This window comes from Heterodontus francisci, chromosome 36, assembly GCF_036365525.1.
Source record: "Heterodontus francisci isolate sHetFra1 chromosome 36, sHetFra1.hap1, whole genome shotgun sequence".
Taxonomy (NCBI): Eukaryota; Metazoa; Chordata; class Chondrichthyes; order Heterodontiformes; family Heterodontidae; genus Heterodontus; species Heterodontus francisci.
The window spans coordinates 44,104,421-44,121,639 of record NC_090406.1 but is presented as its reverse complement, the minus strand read 5'-3'; the positions used below and the strand labels follow the sequence as shown (position 1 = coordinate 44,121,639).

Below are 17,219 nucleotides of genomic sequence, written 5' to 3'. Positions count from 1 at the left end.
CCTGCCCTCTCTCCAGCCGCTCTCCTCCCCTCCCTCCCCTCTCTCCAGCCCTTCCCCAGCCCCTCCCTTCCCTCCCCTCTCTCCAACCCTTCCCCAGCCCCTGCTCTCTCTCCAACCCTTCCCCAGCCCCTGCCCTCTCTCTTGCCCTTCCCCAGCCCCTCCCCTTCCCTCCCCCTCTCCAACCCTTCTCCAACCCTTCCCCAGCCCCTCCCCTCCCCTCCCTCCCCTCTCTCCAACCCCTCCCCTCCCTCCCCTCTCTCCAACCCTTCCCCAGCCCCTCCCCTCTCTCCCCTCTCTCCAACCCTTCCCCAGCCCCTCCCCTCTCTCCAACCCTTCCCAGCCCCTCCCCTCTCTCCCCTCTCTCCAACCCTTCCCCAGCCTCTCCCCTCTCTCCAACCCTTCCCCAGCCCCTCCCCTCCCTCCCCTCTCTCCAACCCTTCCCCAGCCCCTCCCTGCCCTCTCTCTCGCCCTACCCCAGCCCCTACCCTCTCCAGCCCCTCCCCCTCCCTGCCCTCTCTCTCGCCCTACCCCAGCCCCTACCCTCTCCAGCCCCTCCCCCTCCCTGCCCTCTCTCCATCCCTTCCCCAGTCCTCCCCCAGCCCCTCCCTGCCCTCCAGCCCCTCCCTTCCCTGCCCTCTCTCCAGCCCCTCCCCTCAGCCCTACCCCAGTCCCCCCCCTCAGCCCTTCTCCAGCCCCTGCCCTCTCTCCTGCCCTTCCCCAGCCCCTGCCTTCCCTGGCCTCTCCCCTCCCCTCCCCTCCCCTCCCCTCAGCCTTTCTCCAGCCTCTCTCCAACCCCTCCCACCCCCGTCCTTCTCCAACCCCTCCCACCCCCGTCCTTCTCCAACCCCTCCCACCCCCGTCCTTCTCCAACCCCTTCCCCCCTCCTTTCTCCAGCCCCGCCCACTCTCCAGCCCCTCCCCCTTCCCCGGTCAGGCTACCGTTGCCCCCTGGCGGCCGCCCGGTGTCCTGCGTGCTTTGGTGACGTCAGCGCGTAGCTTTGCGTGCCCCGCTCTGTCGGTGTTGTGGTGTCGCCGCTGCCTCCTCCAGCTGACCATGTCCGTCAATTACGCGGCAGGGCTGTCCGAGTACGAGCACAAGGGGAAATGCGGCCTTCCCGAGGTAAGGAGGCACAGGTTGCGCCGCTTCGGCCTAGCGTTGAGCTGTGCCCACTGATGGTGGGGGAAGATGCCGGGCTGTCACAGGGCAGCCCCAGAGTGCGGCCTTGTTGTATGCTGCAGGGTCACTGCACTGGCTCCTGGGGAGGGTTAATATCCAGGCCCAGGCCTGTTTGTGTCTGCAGTTAGATTGGGATTGTCAACAGGAACGGTCTCCCCAAGTGTCCACACAGCTTGGCCACAGAACTGGATTGAAGAAGAGGAGGTTTCCAGAGCCTGGGGCAGGGTGGCTGGAGGTACAGCAGGAGATGGTGGGGAGGGGGGGAACAATATGTCAGAGAGTGGGGGTACTGGTGGTTGAGTGTGGAGGAGGTGAGTGTGGGGGATGGGAGTAAGTATTGGGGGAGGGGGGGTTGTTGGCGAGTAGAACAAGGCCCCTAGTGTAATTAGTATTTTAATTAATTAAGGGAGTAAGTAAGTAATCTAAAGGTAAGTCATGACAGGAGAGCTCGCTCCTCCTGCACTATATGGGAAATCAGGGATGCTTCCAGTGTTCCTGACGACCATGTGTGCATTAAGTGTACCCATCTGCAGCTACTGGCTACCCGCATTACGGAGCTGGAGCTGCGGCTGGATTCATTGTGGAGCATCCGCGATGCTGAGGATGTCGTGGATAGCACGTTTAGCGAGGTGGTTACACCGCAAGTAATGGCTGCGCAGGCAGAAAAGGGATGGGTGACCACCAGGCGGAATAGTAGGCGCAGGCAGGTAGTGCAGGAGTCCCCTGTGGCCATCCCCCTCTCAAACAGAATAACCGCTTTGGATACTGTTGGGGGGGGATGGCCTGCCAGGGCAAAGCAGCAACAGCCAAGCTTGAGGCACCACTGAGGGGTCTGCTGCACATCAGGGGAGGCAAAAAAAGTGAAAGAGCTATAGTGATAGGGGATTCCATCGTAAGGGGTACAGATAGGCGTTTCTGTGGCCACAAACGTGACTGTAGGATGGTATGTTGCCTCCCTGGTGCTAGGGTCAAGTGGTGCAGTGGTTAGCACCGCAGCCTCACAGCTCCAGCGACCCGGGTTCAATTCTGGGTACTGCCTGTGTGGAGTTTGCAAGTTCTCCCTGTGTCTGCGTGGGTTTCCTCCGGGTGCTCCGGTTTCCTCCCACAGCCAAAAAGATTTGCAGGTTGATAGGTAAATTGGCCATTATAAATTGCTCCTAGTATAGGTAGGGGAGTATAGGGACAGGTGAGAATGTGGTAGGAATATGGGATTAGTGTAGGATTAGTATAAATGGGTGGTTAACGGTCGGCACAGACCCGGTGGGCCAAAGGGCCTGTTTCAGTGCTGTATCTCTAAACTAAAAAATAAATAAATAAATAAATGTCATGGAGCGGCTGCAGGACATTCTGATTGGGGAGGGTGAACAGCCAGTGGTTGTCGTACACATTGGTAACAACGACATAGATAGAAAGAGGGATGTGGTCCTGCAACAAGAATTTAGGGAGCTAGGTAGCAGATTTAAAAGCAGAGCCTCAAAGGTTGTAATCTCTGGATTACTCCCAGTGCCATGTTCTAGTGAGTATAGGAATAGGAGGATAGAGCAGATGAATGCTTGGCTGAGAAGATGGTTCAGGAGGACTTTAGTTTCCTGGATCACTGGGTCTGTTTCTGGCAAAGGTGGAAGCTGGACAAGTTGGACGGGTTGCACTTGAACTGGAACGGGATCAACATCCTTGCTGGGAGGTTTGCTAGTCTGTTGTGGGGTGGGTGGGGGGGGGGGTGGGGGAGCGGGGGTTAAACTAATTTGACAAGGGGATGGAATACAGAGTGGAGGTACAGTAAGTGGTGATGCACAGTCAAATATATAACAGAAACTGAGTCAGTCTTGAAGGCAGAGCAAATATAGACCTGCTAAGGCACAAGTGAAAAATGCAAGGCTGGATTGCATCTATTTTAATACAAGGTGTATTACTAGTAAGGCAGATGAATTGAGGGCGTTGATTAGCCCATGGGATTATGATATTGTTGCTATCACAGAGACATGGTTGAGGGAGGGGCAGGACTGGCAGCTCAATATTCTAGGGTATTGAATCTTCAGGCATGACAGGGAAAGGGATAAAAGAGGAGGTGGCATTGCACTGTTGATCAAGGAGTCAATTACTGCAGTAAGGATGGATGATATCTTAGAAGGTTCCTCAAATGAGGCCATTTGGGTAGAATTTAAAAACAAAATGGGGCAATCGCTTGGCTGGGAGTGTACTATAGGCCTCCAAACAGTCAGGGAGAGATAGAGGAACAGATGTGTGGGCAAATCTCAGAGAAGTGTAAAAATAATTGGGTAATAATAGTAGGGGATTTCAACTTACCGCATCAATCTTTGGCCTCCTTATCTCGAGAGACAATGGGTAAGCGCCTGGAGGTGGTCAGTGGTGTGTGGAGCAGTGCCTGGAGTGGCTATAAAGGCCAATTCTAGAGTGACAGGCTCTTCCACAGGTGCTGCAGAAAAATTTGTTTGTCGGGGCTGTTACACAGTTGGCTCTCCCCTTGCGCCTCTGTCTTGTTTCCTGCGAACTGCTAAGTCTCTTTGACTCGCCACGCTTTAGCCCCGCCTTTATGGCTGCCCGCCAGCTCTGGCGAACGCTGGCAACTGACTCCCACGACTTGTGATCAATGTCACAGGACTTCATGTCGCGTTTGCAGACGTCATTAAAGCGGAGACATGGACGGCTGGTGGGTCTGATACCAGTGGCGAGCTCGCTGTACAATGTGTCTTTGGGGATCCTGCCATCTTCCATGCGGCTCACATGGCCAAGCCATCTCAAGCGCCGCTGACTCAGTAGTGTGTATAAGCTGGGGATGTTGGCCGCCTCGAGGACTTCTGTGTTGGAGATACGGTCCTGCCACCTGATGCCAAGTATTCTCCAGAGGCAGCGAAGATGGAATGAATTGAGACGTCGCTCTTGGCTGACATACGTTGTCCAGGCCTCGCTGCCATAGAGCAAGGTACTGAGGACACAGGCTTGATACACTCGGACTTTTGTGTTCCGTGTCAGTGCGCCATTTATCAACTGGGATAGTCTTAGTGTAAAAGGCTTAAAGGGGACGGAATTCTTAAAATACATACAGGAGAGCTTTTTGAGCCAGTACGTAGAAAGTCCTACAAGAGAAGGGGCGGTACTGGACCTAATCCTAGGGAATGAAGCTGGACAAGTGGCAGAAGTGTCAGTGGGGGAGCATTTCAGGGATAGTGACCATAACTCTAAGATTTGAGATAGTTATGGAAAAGGACAAAGACGGGACAGAAATAAAGGTACTGAATTGGGGGAAGGCTGATTTCAATATGATAAAACAGGATCTGGCCATAGTGGACTGGGAGCAACTACTTGTAAGAAAGTCTACATCAGACCAGTGGGAGTCATTCAGAGAGGAAGTAGTGAGGGTTCAGAGCCAACATGTACCTGTTAAGATGAAGGGTAGGACCAACAAGTCCAGGGAACCCTGGATGACAAGGGATATAGAGGGTTGGATCAGGTAAAAAACGGAGGCTTATGGCAGACTCGGAGCACTGAAAACAGTGGAGGCACTAGAGGAGTATGGAAAGTGTGGGGGGTAGTACTAAAAAAAGTAATTAGGAGAGCGAAGAGGGGACATGAAAAAACACTGGCGGGCAAGATAAAGGAAAATCCTAAGGCGTTTTATAAGTATAATAAGGGCAAGAGGGTAACCAGGGAAAGAGTGGGGCCCATTGGGGACCAAAATGGCAATCTGTGTTTGGAGCCGGAGGACATAGGTGAGGTTTTAAATGATTACTTTTCATCTGTGTTCACTATGAAGAAGGACGATGTAGGTGTAGAAATCAGGGAGGGGGATTGTGATATTCTTTGAACGTATTAGCTTTGAAAAGGAGGAAGTATTAGCTGTTTTAGCGGGCTTAAAAGTTGATAAATCCCCAGGCCCAGATGAGATGTAACCAAGGCTGCTATGTGAGGCAAGGGAGGAGATAGCAGGGGCTCTGGCACAAATTTTCAAATCCTCTCTGGCCACAGGAGAGGTACCAGAGGACTGGAGGACAGCGAATGTGGTGCCATTTTCAAGCAGGGTGTCAGGGATAAACCAGGTAATTACAAGCCGGTGTGTCTACCATCAGTGGTTGGGAAACTACTGGAAAAAATTCTGAGGGACAGGATTAATCTCCACTTGGAGAGGCACGGATTAATCAGGGATAGTCAGCATAGCTTTGTCGGGGGAGATCGTGTCTAACTAACCTGATTGAATTTTTCGAGGTGGTGACTAGATGTGTAGATGAGGGTAAAGCAGTTGATGTAGTCTGCATGGACGTCAGTAAGACTTTTGATAAAGCCCCGCATGGGAGATTGGTTAAGAAGGTAAGAGCCTATGGGATCCAGGGCAATTTGGCAAATTGGGTCCAAAATTGGCTTAGTGGCAGGAGGCAGAGGGTAATGGTCGAGGGTTGCTTTTGCACGTGAAAGCTTGTGACCCATGGTGTACCACAGGGATTGGTGCTGGGACCCTTGCTGTTTGTAGTGTACATTAATGATTTAGATGTGAATATAGGAGATATGATAAGTAAGTTCGCAGATGACACAAAAATTGGTGGTGTCGTAGTGAGGAGGAAAGCCTTAGAGTATAGGATGATATAGATGGGCCGGTAAGATGGGCAGAGCAGTGGCAAATGGAATTTAATCCTGAGAAGTGTGAGGTGATGCATTTTGGGAGGACTAACAAGGCAAGGGAATGTACAATGGATGGTAGGACCCTAGGAAGTACAGAGGGACCTTATTGTACTTGTCCATAGATTACTGAAGGCAGCAGCACAGATAGATAAGATGGTTAGGAAGGCATATGGGATACTTGCCTTTATCAGCCAAGGCATAGAATATAAGAGCAGGGAGGTTATGATGGAGCTGTATAAAATGCTGGTTAGGCCACAGCTGGAGTACTGTGTATAGTTCTGGACACCACACTACAGGAAGGATGTGATTGCACTGGAGAGGGTGCAGAGGAGATTCACCAGGATGTTGCCTGGGCTGGAGCATTTCAGCTATGAAGAGAGACTGAAAAGGCTGGGGTTGTTTTCCTTGGAGCAGAGAAGGCTGAGGGGGGACATGATTGAGGTATACAAAATTATGAGGGGCATTGATAGGGTAGATAGGAAGAAACTTTTTCCCTTAGCGGAGGGGTCAATGACCATGGGGCATAGATTTAAGGTAAGGGGCAGGAGGTTTAGAGGGGATTTGAGGAAAAGAATTTTCACCCAGAGGGTTGTTGGACTCTGGAACGCACTGCCGGAAGAGGTGGTAGAGGCAGGAACCATTGCAACATTTAAGAAGTATTTAGATGAGCACTTGAAACGCCATAGCATACAAGGCTACGGGCCAAGTGCTGGAAAATGGGATTACAATAGATAGGTGCTTGATGGTTGGCACAGACATGATGGGCCAAAGGGCTTGTTTCTGTGCTGTATGAATCGATGTGTGGCGGGTGGTGGGGGTGAGTTTGGGGTGTGGGGATGGGGGGGGTGGTGGTGGGGGTGAGTTTGGGGTGTGGAGGTGATGGGGGTGAGTGGGGGGGGTGGTGGTGGGGGTGAGTTTGGGGTGTGGAGTTGATGGGGGTGAGTGTGGGGGGGTGGTGGTGGGGGTGAGTTTGGGGTGTGGGGGATGGTGGGGATAAGGGTCGCGGGAGTGGTGTGGGTGATAATTGGGGCGGGGGTGAGCGTAGGGTGGCGGGGGTGGTAGCGGTCATGCTGGAGGAGCTCACAGAGACCCTGAAGGGATTTCAAGATGAGGGTAAGAACCTTAAAGTGGATGCACTGGGAGACCAGGAGCCAATGCAGGGCGGGAATGTTGGATGAGCAGGACTGGTGTGAGATTGGGTGCAGTAAGCTGTGGGTCAGTGACAGTTTACAGAGGGAGTCTAACCAAAGGAGCATTGGAATAATTGAGTCTGAAAGCAATAAAACTATGTGGAATATAGGGACAGAAGGAGGCCATTTAGCCCCTTGAACCTATACTTAACTTCTGTTTACCTGCCTTTGATCTACATCACTTGATACACTTAATAAAATCTTGGTCATGAAAATTTCTATTGTCCCAGCATCTATAGCCTTTTTGGAGGAGTGAGTTACAAATTTCCAGTACTTTAAATAAATAAATAAAATAAATAAATAGAGATACAGCACTGAAACAGGCCCTTCGGCCCACCGAGTCTGTGCTGACCATCAACCACCCATTTATACTAATCCTACACTAATCCCATATTCCTACCATATCCCCACCTGTCCCTATATTCTCCTACCACCTACCTATACTAGGGGCAATTTATAATGGCCAATTTGCCTATCAACCTGCAAGTCTTTTGGTGGTGGGACGAAACCGGAGCACCTGGAGGAAACCCACGCAGACACAGGGAGAACTTGCAAACTCCGCACAGGCAATACCCAGAATTGAACCCGGGTCGCTGGAGCTGTGAGGCTGCAGTGCTAACCACTGTGCCGCCCAAATGTACTCTTCCCAAATGTTTCCTGATTTCACTTCTGGATGGCCTAACTCTGATTTTCAGGTTACGTCACCACCAGAGGAAATAGTTTATTGACTCCCTTAATAATTTTAAAGACCTCAGTTACAGCACACTTCAATCTTCTATGGTCAAGGAATTACAAGTGTAGTATATGCAGCCAGTTCTCATAATTTAAACCTCTGGTGAATCTGTGCTGTAACCCCTCTAACGCCAGTATATCCCTCCTGACATGCGGTGCTCAGAACAGAATGCATTGCTCCAAATGAGGTCTGACAAAGCGTCTGGACAACTGAAGCATAGCTTCCACCTCTTTGTGTTCTGGTCCCTTTTAAATAAAGGCCAACAATCCATTAGTCTTAAATACTTTTTGCCCCTGTCCACTAGGTTTGGGTGAATTGTGTACCTGGATACCCAGATACCTTTGCAGTTCCTAGTTTCTCACCATGAAGAAAACATTCCGACTTGTCTTGAATCCGAAGGCGGACAGGTTTACGGAGGTGGAAGTTTGCAGTCTTTATGGCAGAGCGGACTTGGGTTCGGAGGCTCAGCTCAGATTCAAATAGGACACCGAGGTTATGAACAGTCTGGGTCAACCTGCGACTTGCCGGGAAGGGGGATGGAATCAGTGTCAGGCATCTGTAGTTTGTGATGAGGCCAAAGACAATGGCTTTGGCCTTCCTAGCCTTTAGCAGGGGACATTTGACAAATCAAAGATTGGATGTCAGGCAGGCGCAGAGACAGTGGCGGAGTGGAGAGAGGTGGGGCTGACTGTCATTAGCGCACATGTGGAAGCTAATTCCATGTCCCCGGATGATGTCGCCAAGGGGCAATGTGTAGATGAGGAACAATAGGTCTTTGGCAGAGTCTAGAGATAAGCGTGGTACAGAAGAAGTCAGTAGTGGTGAGGCTCTGGTTATGTTCGTTGCAGGTGAGTGGGAGAAAAGAAGAAAGAAATTGCATTTATATAGTGTTTTTCATAACCACAGGATGCCCCAAAGCACTTCACAATCAATGAAGTACTTTTTGAAGTGTAGTCTCTGTTGTAATGTAGAAAGCACGTCAGCCAATATACGCACACCAAGGTCCCATAAACAGCAGTGAGATCCAGTTAAACCTTAATGATGTTGGTTGAGGGGTAAATATTGGCCGAGACACGGGGAGAACTTCCCTGTTCTTCAAATCGTGTCATGGAAAATTTTGCGTCCACCTGAGGGGACAGACAGGTCTTCGGTTTAACTTCTCATTTGAAAGGTGGCACCCCTGACAGTGCAGCACTCGCTCAGTATTCCACTGGAGTTTCAGCCAAGATTATCGGCTTAAGTTGGGGCGGCGCAGTGGTTAGCACCGCAGCCTCACAGCTCCAGCGACCCAGGTTCAACTCTGGGTACTGCCTGTGCGGAGTTTGCAAGTTCTCCCTGTGACTGCGTGGGTTTTCGCCGGGTGCTCCGGTTTCCTCCCACAGCCAAAGACTTGCAGGTTGTTAGGTAAATTGGCCATTATAAATTGCCCCTAGTATAGGTAGGTGGTAGGGGAATTGAGGGAAGGTGGGATTAATGTAGGATTAGTATAAATGGGTGGTTGATGGTCGGCACAGCCTCGGTGGGCCGAAAGGCCTGTTTCAGTGCTGTATCTTTAAATAAAAAAGGTTTGTAGGGTGGCGGGGGGGGGCTGGAACACTCAACCTTCTGACTTGGAGGTAAGAGCGTTCTAGCTGAAACCTAGGAGATCAGTCCCATTGAGCTGCATAATTGAAGAGAGGGACTTGAAGAGGACAGTGTAATCTCATATGCTGACTAATGTCAAGGGTTGTGGAGAGATTGAGGAAGGCTCATGCTCCATGGCCACAATCACCGAGGATGTCGTAACATTTTAAAAAAAATGTCTATCATATAAATGCTGATTGGGTCATAGCATTCATTTCATTTCAAAATGCATTGAAAAGTCTGTGGCATATTATCTCAGTTTAAAATGCAATATAAGTGTCAACATTCACCTGCAGTACAAGTCTTTAGGTATTATTGAGATACAGTTTTTCAGTGTTAATTGTCACAAATATTAACTGCAAAACTGTTGTCCCATCATTGCCTTCTGAGAATTGGCACCAAAAGGAATCTGCATGCAGTTGCAGGCTGTAGCCCCTGAGTGTCGCTGCTGAGCTGTCCTAACATCTTGCTCCCGTGTACTTAACCAGCAGCCATGCATATAGGTAAATATTGTAATATGAACTCATCAAAATCTCATGAATAATTAGCCTCTGTATCACAGTCCTGTAATTCTCAACCTACAGCCAAATGAATTCCTACATTGAGCAGTGCTAACTGACCCTAAACACCCGATTCTGTCACCCCGTGCACGTCACCCTCTTAAACTGACCCCACTGCAATCTTGTGCCTACTTCCTTGGCTATCTAGTTGCCCAGTTGGCTCTGCAGATCCATCAGTGACAATGATTAGTCAGTCTTGATTGTTTCTTTTGGTACTTTTGAGAGGTACGATCTCCCCCCTCATCCTCTCTCCCTGCTTCGCTTGTTCACCTGCAAACTGACAGTGATAATGCATGGCTCTGTTCGAAGAAGAGTAGGGGAAGTTCTCCCAGTGTCCTGCCCAATGTTTATCTCTCAAGAAACATCACTAAAACAAATCTGCTGGTTGTTTACCTCATTGCTGTAAGTGGGACCTTGTCTGCAAATTAATTAAAAGCAAAATACTGCAGATGCTGGAAATCTGAAATAAAAATAGAAAGTGCTGGAAATACTCAGCAGGTCTGGCAGCATCTGTGGAGAGAGAAGCAGAGTCAACGTTTCAGGTCTGTGACCTTTCATCAGTGCTGAGTATTTCCAGCACTTTCTATTTTTATCTGCAAATTAATTGCTGCATTATAACAGTGATTAAAGTTCAGAAGTATTTCGTTGTGAAGCACTTTGGGATGTTGTGAAAGGCTCGACATGCATACAAGTTTTTCCTTTCTTCTTGAAGCATCCAAAGTGATCACGTTCAATATGAGTAACATGCTGGTAAATCAACCCCTATAGAAGTTAAGACAGATGGGCATTCGATGAGCACGAAGACACCTTACTGTCAGAGCCCCAGTTTAAAAATATGTGGTTGTCTTAAGAAATTATAGACAAAACTAATTTTGTGTAGATTCTTTGTGAGTCTAATCCTATCTACCTGCTGATGAATTTAGTCCTAGCTTGTAGTATGAGTGACATTGTATTAACCACCCTCGATTACAGCTTGCTTCGAATAATGAATCTGCTTCCTCATGTTACAGAATCTAGAAATTCTGAAAGTGTGTGTCCTCATCAGTTGTTTGAAAACTATTTAAAGAAAAACTTTCACCTTTCACGGCTTCAGGATGTCCCCAAATCCTTTATATCCAATGGATTACTTCTGAAGTGTAATCACTGTTGTAGGGGCAGACACAGCAACCTACATATGCACAACAAAATCCTGTAAAGAGCAAGTGAATGAAAGACCAGATGATCTGTTTTTGGTGGTGGTATTTGAAGGAGGAATGTTGGTCAGGCTACTGGGAGAGCTCCTCTGGTCTTTCTCAAATGATACATTTTAAACAGGTAGACAGGCTTAACATCTCATCTAGAAAGTTGGCACTTCTGACAATGCAACATCCTACACACGGCACTGAAGTTCCAGCCCAGATTGTATGCTCGAGCCTCGGAGTAGGTCTTGTACACATGTCATTCAGACTTGGGTGAGAATGCTTTCAACTGAACCAAGCTGACATTTATCATTTGGTTTTAACTTTAGAATGACCTGGGATGGCAGAAAAAGCAGGGAATCTGTTCATAGCCACTCAGTTAAGTTTTGAATTGAAACCAAATTCCATTTTGTTATTTGTTGCAGAACTTTGATCCCCCAGAGGAACTGGAGAGGAAGGTGCTAGATTTGGCAGATCTCATACGAAATGCCTCTTATGTGGTGGTGCATACTGGGGCTGGCATCAGCACGTCCTCAGGAATCCCTGATTTCAGGTACACTGCCTTGGCTCCACAGTCTTTGTCTAGAGCAATGCCCTGTGACTGGATGTCCTGTTTATCTTCCAGATGTATGTGAAATGCTCGGCCAAAATGGTGCTGCCCAACTGACGCAATAACAGTCTTTGTTTGACATGGATCCCGTTTATTTCACAGCCCCTTAAAGTCTTTATCACTGCACCTAAAATGTAAAAAAGAGTAATAATTTGTGTTTAATTAATTGAAAATATTTTATTTCATATTTCCACTTGTAGGGGAGGCCAAAACTAGTGGTCATAAATGAAAGATGGTCAATTCTTTACCCAGAGAATGGTTAGAATGTGGAATTCGCTGCCTCAAATAGCTGAGACAAATAACTTCGATGCATTTATGGGGAATTAGATAAATATATAAGGAAGAAAGAAATAGAAGGAAATGCTGATCGGATTAGATGAAATAGGATGCGAGAAGGCTCATGTGGAGCATAAACACGGGCACTGAGCTGTTAGGTCGAATGGCCAGTTTCTGGGCTGTAAATGCTATGTAATTGTATTTGTACTTAAAATTTCTTCCTGGCCTCGCCCCTCCCAATATCTATATCTCCTGCAGCTCCTACCACCACCCCCAAAATCTCTTTTCCTCTTACCTGTTATGAATTCTCCCCTCACTTTACCCCACCATTGAGAGCCATGCCTTCAGCTGTCTAGGCCCCACACTCTGGAATTCACTCCCTAAACCCGTCCCTAAACCTTCCTCTCCTCCTTTGAGATCCTCCCAAAAACCAACCTTTCTCACCACACTTTGTCACCCAATATCTCCTTTGGCTCGGTGCCCGTTTTTGCCTAATTACACCTCTGAAGTGCCTTGAGGCAGTTGCTATGTTAGAGACTTTATGTAAATGTAAGTTGTATAAGAATAGCTTAATTGTCCTAATCACGTGTTCACATTAATGTTCACTTTGCCATCTTGTACAGGGATTGATAAGTATCCAGTGGGTTTGACCACAGTAGCATGTAGCCAATGATAGGTCAAGTACAGGTAGAGAGGGTGGTGGGGATTGACCGGGCTTCATCAGGCATTAGGTCATTGTTACTATATGTTCTAATAGGTCCTCTTTCTGGCAGAACCTGGAGTTACTTGAATCCTGTCGCATGTACAGGTTTGAGGCGCGTTTGAAGGGAGGAGCTGCTTATTTTCAGGTTATTGAGAGCGCACTAGAAAGAAATATGAATTCTATGGCTCACTTGTTCTATTTTCTGTGAGCCAGCAGAAGCTCTCTCCAATGATTGTAGATGGAGCTGCTGAAGCATGGCATGGCAGTGGAATCTCTCCTGCGCATTTGCAAACAGCCAGCGCTGACTATCCCCTCAGCTATGTTCTAGGCCACAAGCTGCAAAAATCAACGTGGCAGCAGATCTGTGTACATGGACATAACTCCCAAAACCACGCCAAAACAAAGTGGAAACCAGCTAGTAAATTAATGGTTACAATAAATTATCATAAGGCTCCAAAAAGGTCTAAAATAAAGCCATGAAATGTGGAGCCTTATTAAATTTGATCCAGTGGTGGCCCTCTGCTTTTTGTGGGCCCTCCCTCTTGGGTCTAATGTGCTCAGTGTCTAGCCAAAGCAGTATTCATACTCCAATGAAGAAATTTAGGACCAGGACGGCAGCATGGGATGTAATTGGGCTGCAATGTGATCTTATTGGTATTACCCCCTTATTGTTTCCAACCTTAACCGCCCATTTGTACTCCGAATATCATCAGCATTGCCTTCTCTCCCATCACCACAACATTACCTTGAGTCGCCCTCGGATCTACACTTGCCCCTCCCCCACCCTTTTACTCCTGTACATGCTGTCCCTTGGCAGTATCCTCTGAAAGCAGGGGATCAACTTCCACATATACACCGATGACATCAAGCTCTACCCCTCCACTACCTCTCTCGATCCCTCCACTGTGCTCAGACTACTTCTCTGTAATCCAGCCTTGGATGAGCTGAATTTTCTTCCAGTTAAATGTTGTGAAGACCAAAGTCAACCACAACCAAAAAGACTCTCTACTTCCACCTCTATATCACTTGCCTCCACTCCTGTCTTAGCTCATCTGCTGATGACATCCTCCTCTGTGCTTTTGTCACCTCCAGACTCATTCCAGCGCTATCCTGACCAGCCTCCCATCTTCCACCTTCCGTAAACTTGAGCTCATCCAGAACCTCCTTGCCTTTGTCCACCTCACACCAAATTCTGTTCACCCATTACCCTTGTTTTTGCTGACCTACATTGGCTCTTGATTTCCCACCATCCCCAATTTTAAATTTTCATCCTTGTGTTTAAATCCCTTCATAGCCTCACCCCTCCCTATCTCTGTAACCAGGCAAGTGCAGACATAGCTGCCTTCTGTGCTTGCTGTAATGGCTATTCAGCCCATCAAGTCCCACCCAGCTGGATGATGGTAGAGAGGCATTGGAGGATGATGGTATGTTCACCTGTGTCAAAGGTTGCAGGAAGGTTGAGGAGGGGTTATTTACACCTCCAAGTCATGTAGGATGTTTTGTGACTTTGATATGAGCTGTGTAGGTGCCAGGAGTGGAAACCTGATTGGAGAGTTTGAAACTTCAGCATAACCTTCTGTTCCTTTCTCCCTCATCTGCTTATCTAGCTTCCTTTTAACTGCAGCTATACTATTCACCTCAACATTCCACATTCTCACCATGTTTCAGGTGGTATCACAATGCAGTGCTTGTCCTGCTGTGAAACCCCACAGTTGGAATCCCAGCAAGCAGTCTCAGAACAAAGCTTGCCAGCCCAGTTTGTAAACCTTTAAATGGTAATGTTGACAGGGGACCACGTGGCGTGTGGACGATGGAGGAACAGGGCCTGGAGCCCAGGTTTGACACCACCTTCGAGGCAGCCCAGCCTTCCAAGACCCACATGGCACTGGTGGGACTTCAGAGGGCCGGCTTGGTGAAGTACGTGGTCAGTCAGAATGTGGATGGACTTCATGTACGGTCAGGTTTTCCCAGGTAAGTCTTTTGTACTGTTGTATGTTCCTACATTTTTGATTTACAGATCTTTAAGCAGTTTGTCTCAAAGCCATTCTGCTGCAAGCTTTATATAAACACTGAGGGAAAGGTATCTGTATTGGTAAATACTGTCTGACATACAGACTTAGTCATAGATCAGTTCTACCAACATACTTCAAAAATGTTTTAAAGTTTTGCTTTTACAATGTCTAAATTTTAGGGAGACTGGAATAACCCAAAAATAAACATGGGAAGTAGGAGTATGCCATTTGGCCCCTTGAACCTGCTCTACTATTCAACTAGATCATGGCTGATCTTCTACCTCAGTGCCATTTTTGTGCACTATCCCCATATCCCTCGAAGTCTTTAATATCTAGAAATTTATCGATCTCTGTCTTGAACATAATGATTGAGCCTCCACTGCCCTCTGGGGTAGAGAATTCCAAAGATTCATCACCCTCTGAGTGAAGAAATTTCTCATCAGTCCTAAATGGCCTATGCCTTATTCTGAGACTCTGTCCCCTGGTTCTAGACCCCCTAACCAGCGGAAACATCCTTCCAGCGTCTACCCTGTTGAGCCCTGTAAGAATTTTGTATGTTTCAATGAGATCACCTCTCATTCTTCTAAAATCTAGCGAATACAGGTCCAGCCTCCTTGATCTCTCCTCATAGGATAATCTGGCCATCCCAGGAATTAGTCTGGTGAACCTTTGTTGCACTCCCTCTATGGCAAGTATATCCTTCCTTTGGTAAGGAGACCAAAACTGTACTCAGTACTCCAGTTGCAGTCTCACCAAGGCTCTATACAATTGCAACAAGACATCTATACTCCTGTACTCTTGCAATAAAGGCCAACATACCAATGCCTTCCCAATTGCTTGCTGCACCTGCATGCTAGCTTTCAGTGACACATGAACAAAGACACCCAGGTCCCTTTGGACATCAACACTTCCCAATCTCTCACCATTTAAAAAATACTCTGCATTTCTGTTTTTCTCACCAAAGTGGATAACTTCACATTTTTCCACATTATATTCCATCTGCCATGTTTTTGCTCACTCACAGCCTGCCTAAATACCCTTGAAGCCTCTTTGTATCCTCATCACAACTCACATTCCCACCTAGTTTTGTGTCATCAGCAAACTTGGAAATATTACATTTGGTCCCTACATCTAAATCATTGATATAGATTATGAATAGCTGGGGCCCAAACACTGATCCTTGCAGTACCCAACTAGTCACAGTCTGCCAGCCTGAGAATGACCCGTTTATTCCTACTCTCTGTTTTCTGTCTGTTAATCAGTTCTCAATCCATGCCAGTATATTGTCTCCAATCCTATGTGCTCTAATTTTGTTTACTAACCTCTTGTGTGGGACCTTATCGAAAGCCTTTTGAAACTCCAAATACACCCCATCCACTGGTTCCCCCTTAGCTATTCTAGTTACATCCTCAAAAGAAACTCCCAACAGGTTTGTCAAATATGATTTCCCTTTCATAGATCCATGTTGAATCTGCCCAAACCATTATTTTCTAAGTGTCCAATTATCACATCCTTTATCATAGATTCTAGCATTTTCCCTACTAATGTCAAGCTAACAAGTGTGTAGTTCTCCGTTTTCTCTCTCCCTCCTTTCTTAAATAGTGGTGTTACATTTGCTACCTTCCAATCTGCAGGAACTATTCCAGAATCTCAAGGATTTTGGAACATGACCACCAATGCATCCACTATCTCTACAGCCACCTCTTTCAACACTCTGGGATGTAGATCATCCGGTCCAGGTGATTTACCAACTTTCAGTCCCATTAATTTCTCTAGTACTACTTTTTTACTAATACTAATTTCTTTTAGTTACCCATTCTCACTAGTCCCTTAGTTCTGTAGTATTTCTGGGAGGTTTTTAGTATTTTCCTCCATGAAGACAGGCACAGAGTATTTGTTTAGTTTCTTTGTCATTTCCTTGTTTCCCATTATTAATTCTCTGCCTGTAATGGGCCCACATTTGTTTTTGCTAATCTTTTCCTTTTTGCGTACCTATAGAAGTTTTTGGTCCGTTTTTATGTTTCTCGCTAGTTTACTTTCATATTCTGTTTTCCCTTTCTTTCAGTTTCTTGGTCCTCCTTTGCTGAATTCTAAAATGCTCCCAATCCTCAGGCCTACATTTTTACGGCAACTTTATAAGCCTCTTGCTTTGATCTGATACAATCTTTAACTTCTCTTATTAGCCATGGTTGGATCACCTTTCCTGTTGGATTGTTGTGCCTCAAAGGAATGTAAATTTGTTGTAAACCATGTATTAATTCTTTAAATTCTAGCCATTGCCTGTCTACTGTCATACCTTTTAATGTAGTTTCCCAATCTACCACGGCCAATTTACCCCTCATACCTTCGTAGTTTCCGTTGTTTAGATTTAAGACCCTAGTTTCAGATTGAACTACATCACTTCCAAACTTAATGTAAAATTCTATCATTATGATCACTCTTCCTTAAAGGCTTCTTTACTACAAGATTATTAATTAGCCCTTTCTCATTGCACAATACTAGATCCAAAATAGCCTGCTCTCT

At 47.1% G+C, this 17,219-nt stretch overlaps 1 protein-coding gene across 1 annotated transcript in view; it reads left to right on the top strand.

Annotated features, from left to right (window-relative positions):
* Window positions 1–1,001: 1,001 nt before the first annotated feature.
* The window catches only part of sirt6 (sirtuin 6), a 95,029-nt gene continuing 78,811 nt past the window's right edge, over window positions 1,002–17,219 (top strand). The window contains exons 1-3 of the mRNA XM_068016613.1: window positions 1,002–1,119; window positions 11,521–11,648; window positions 14,473–14,655. Coding sequence (XP_067872714.1) covers window positions 1,054–1,119; window positions 11,521–11,648; window positions 14,473–14,655 — 377 coding nt within the window. The 5' untranslated portion in view covers window positions 1,002–1,053. The remainder of the gene's footprint in view (window positions 1,120–11,520; window positions 11,649–14,472; window positions 14,656–17,219) is intronic.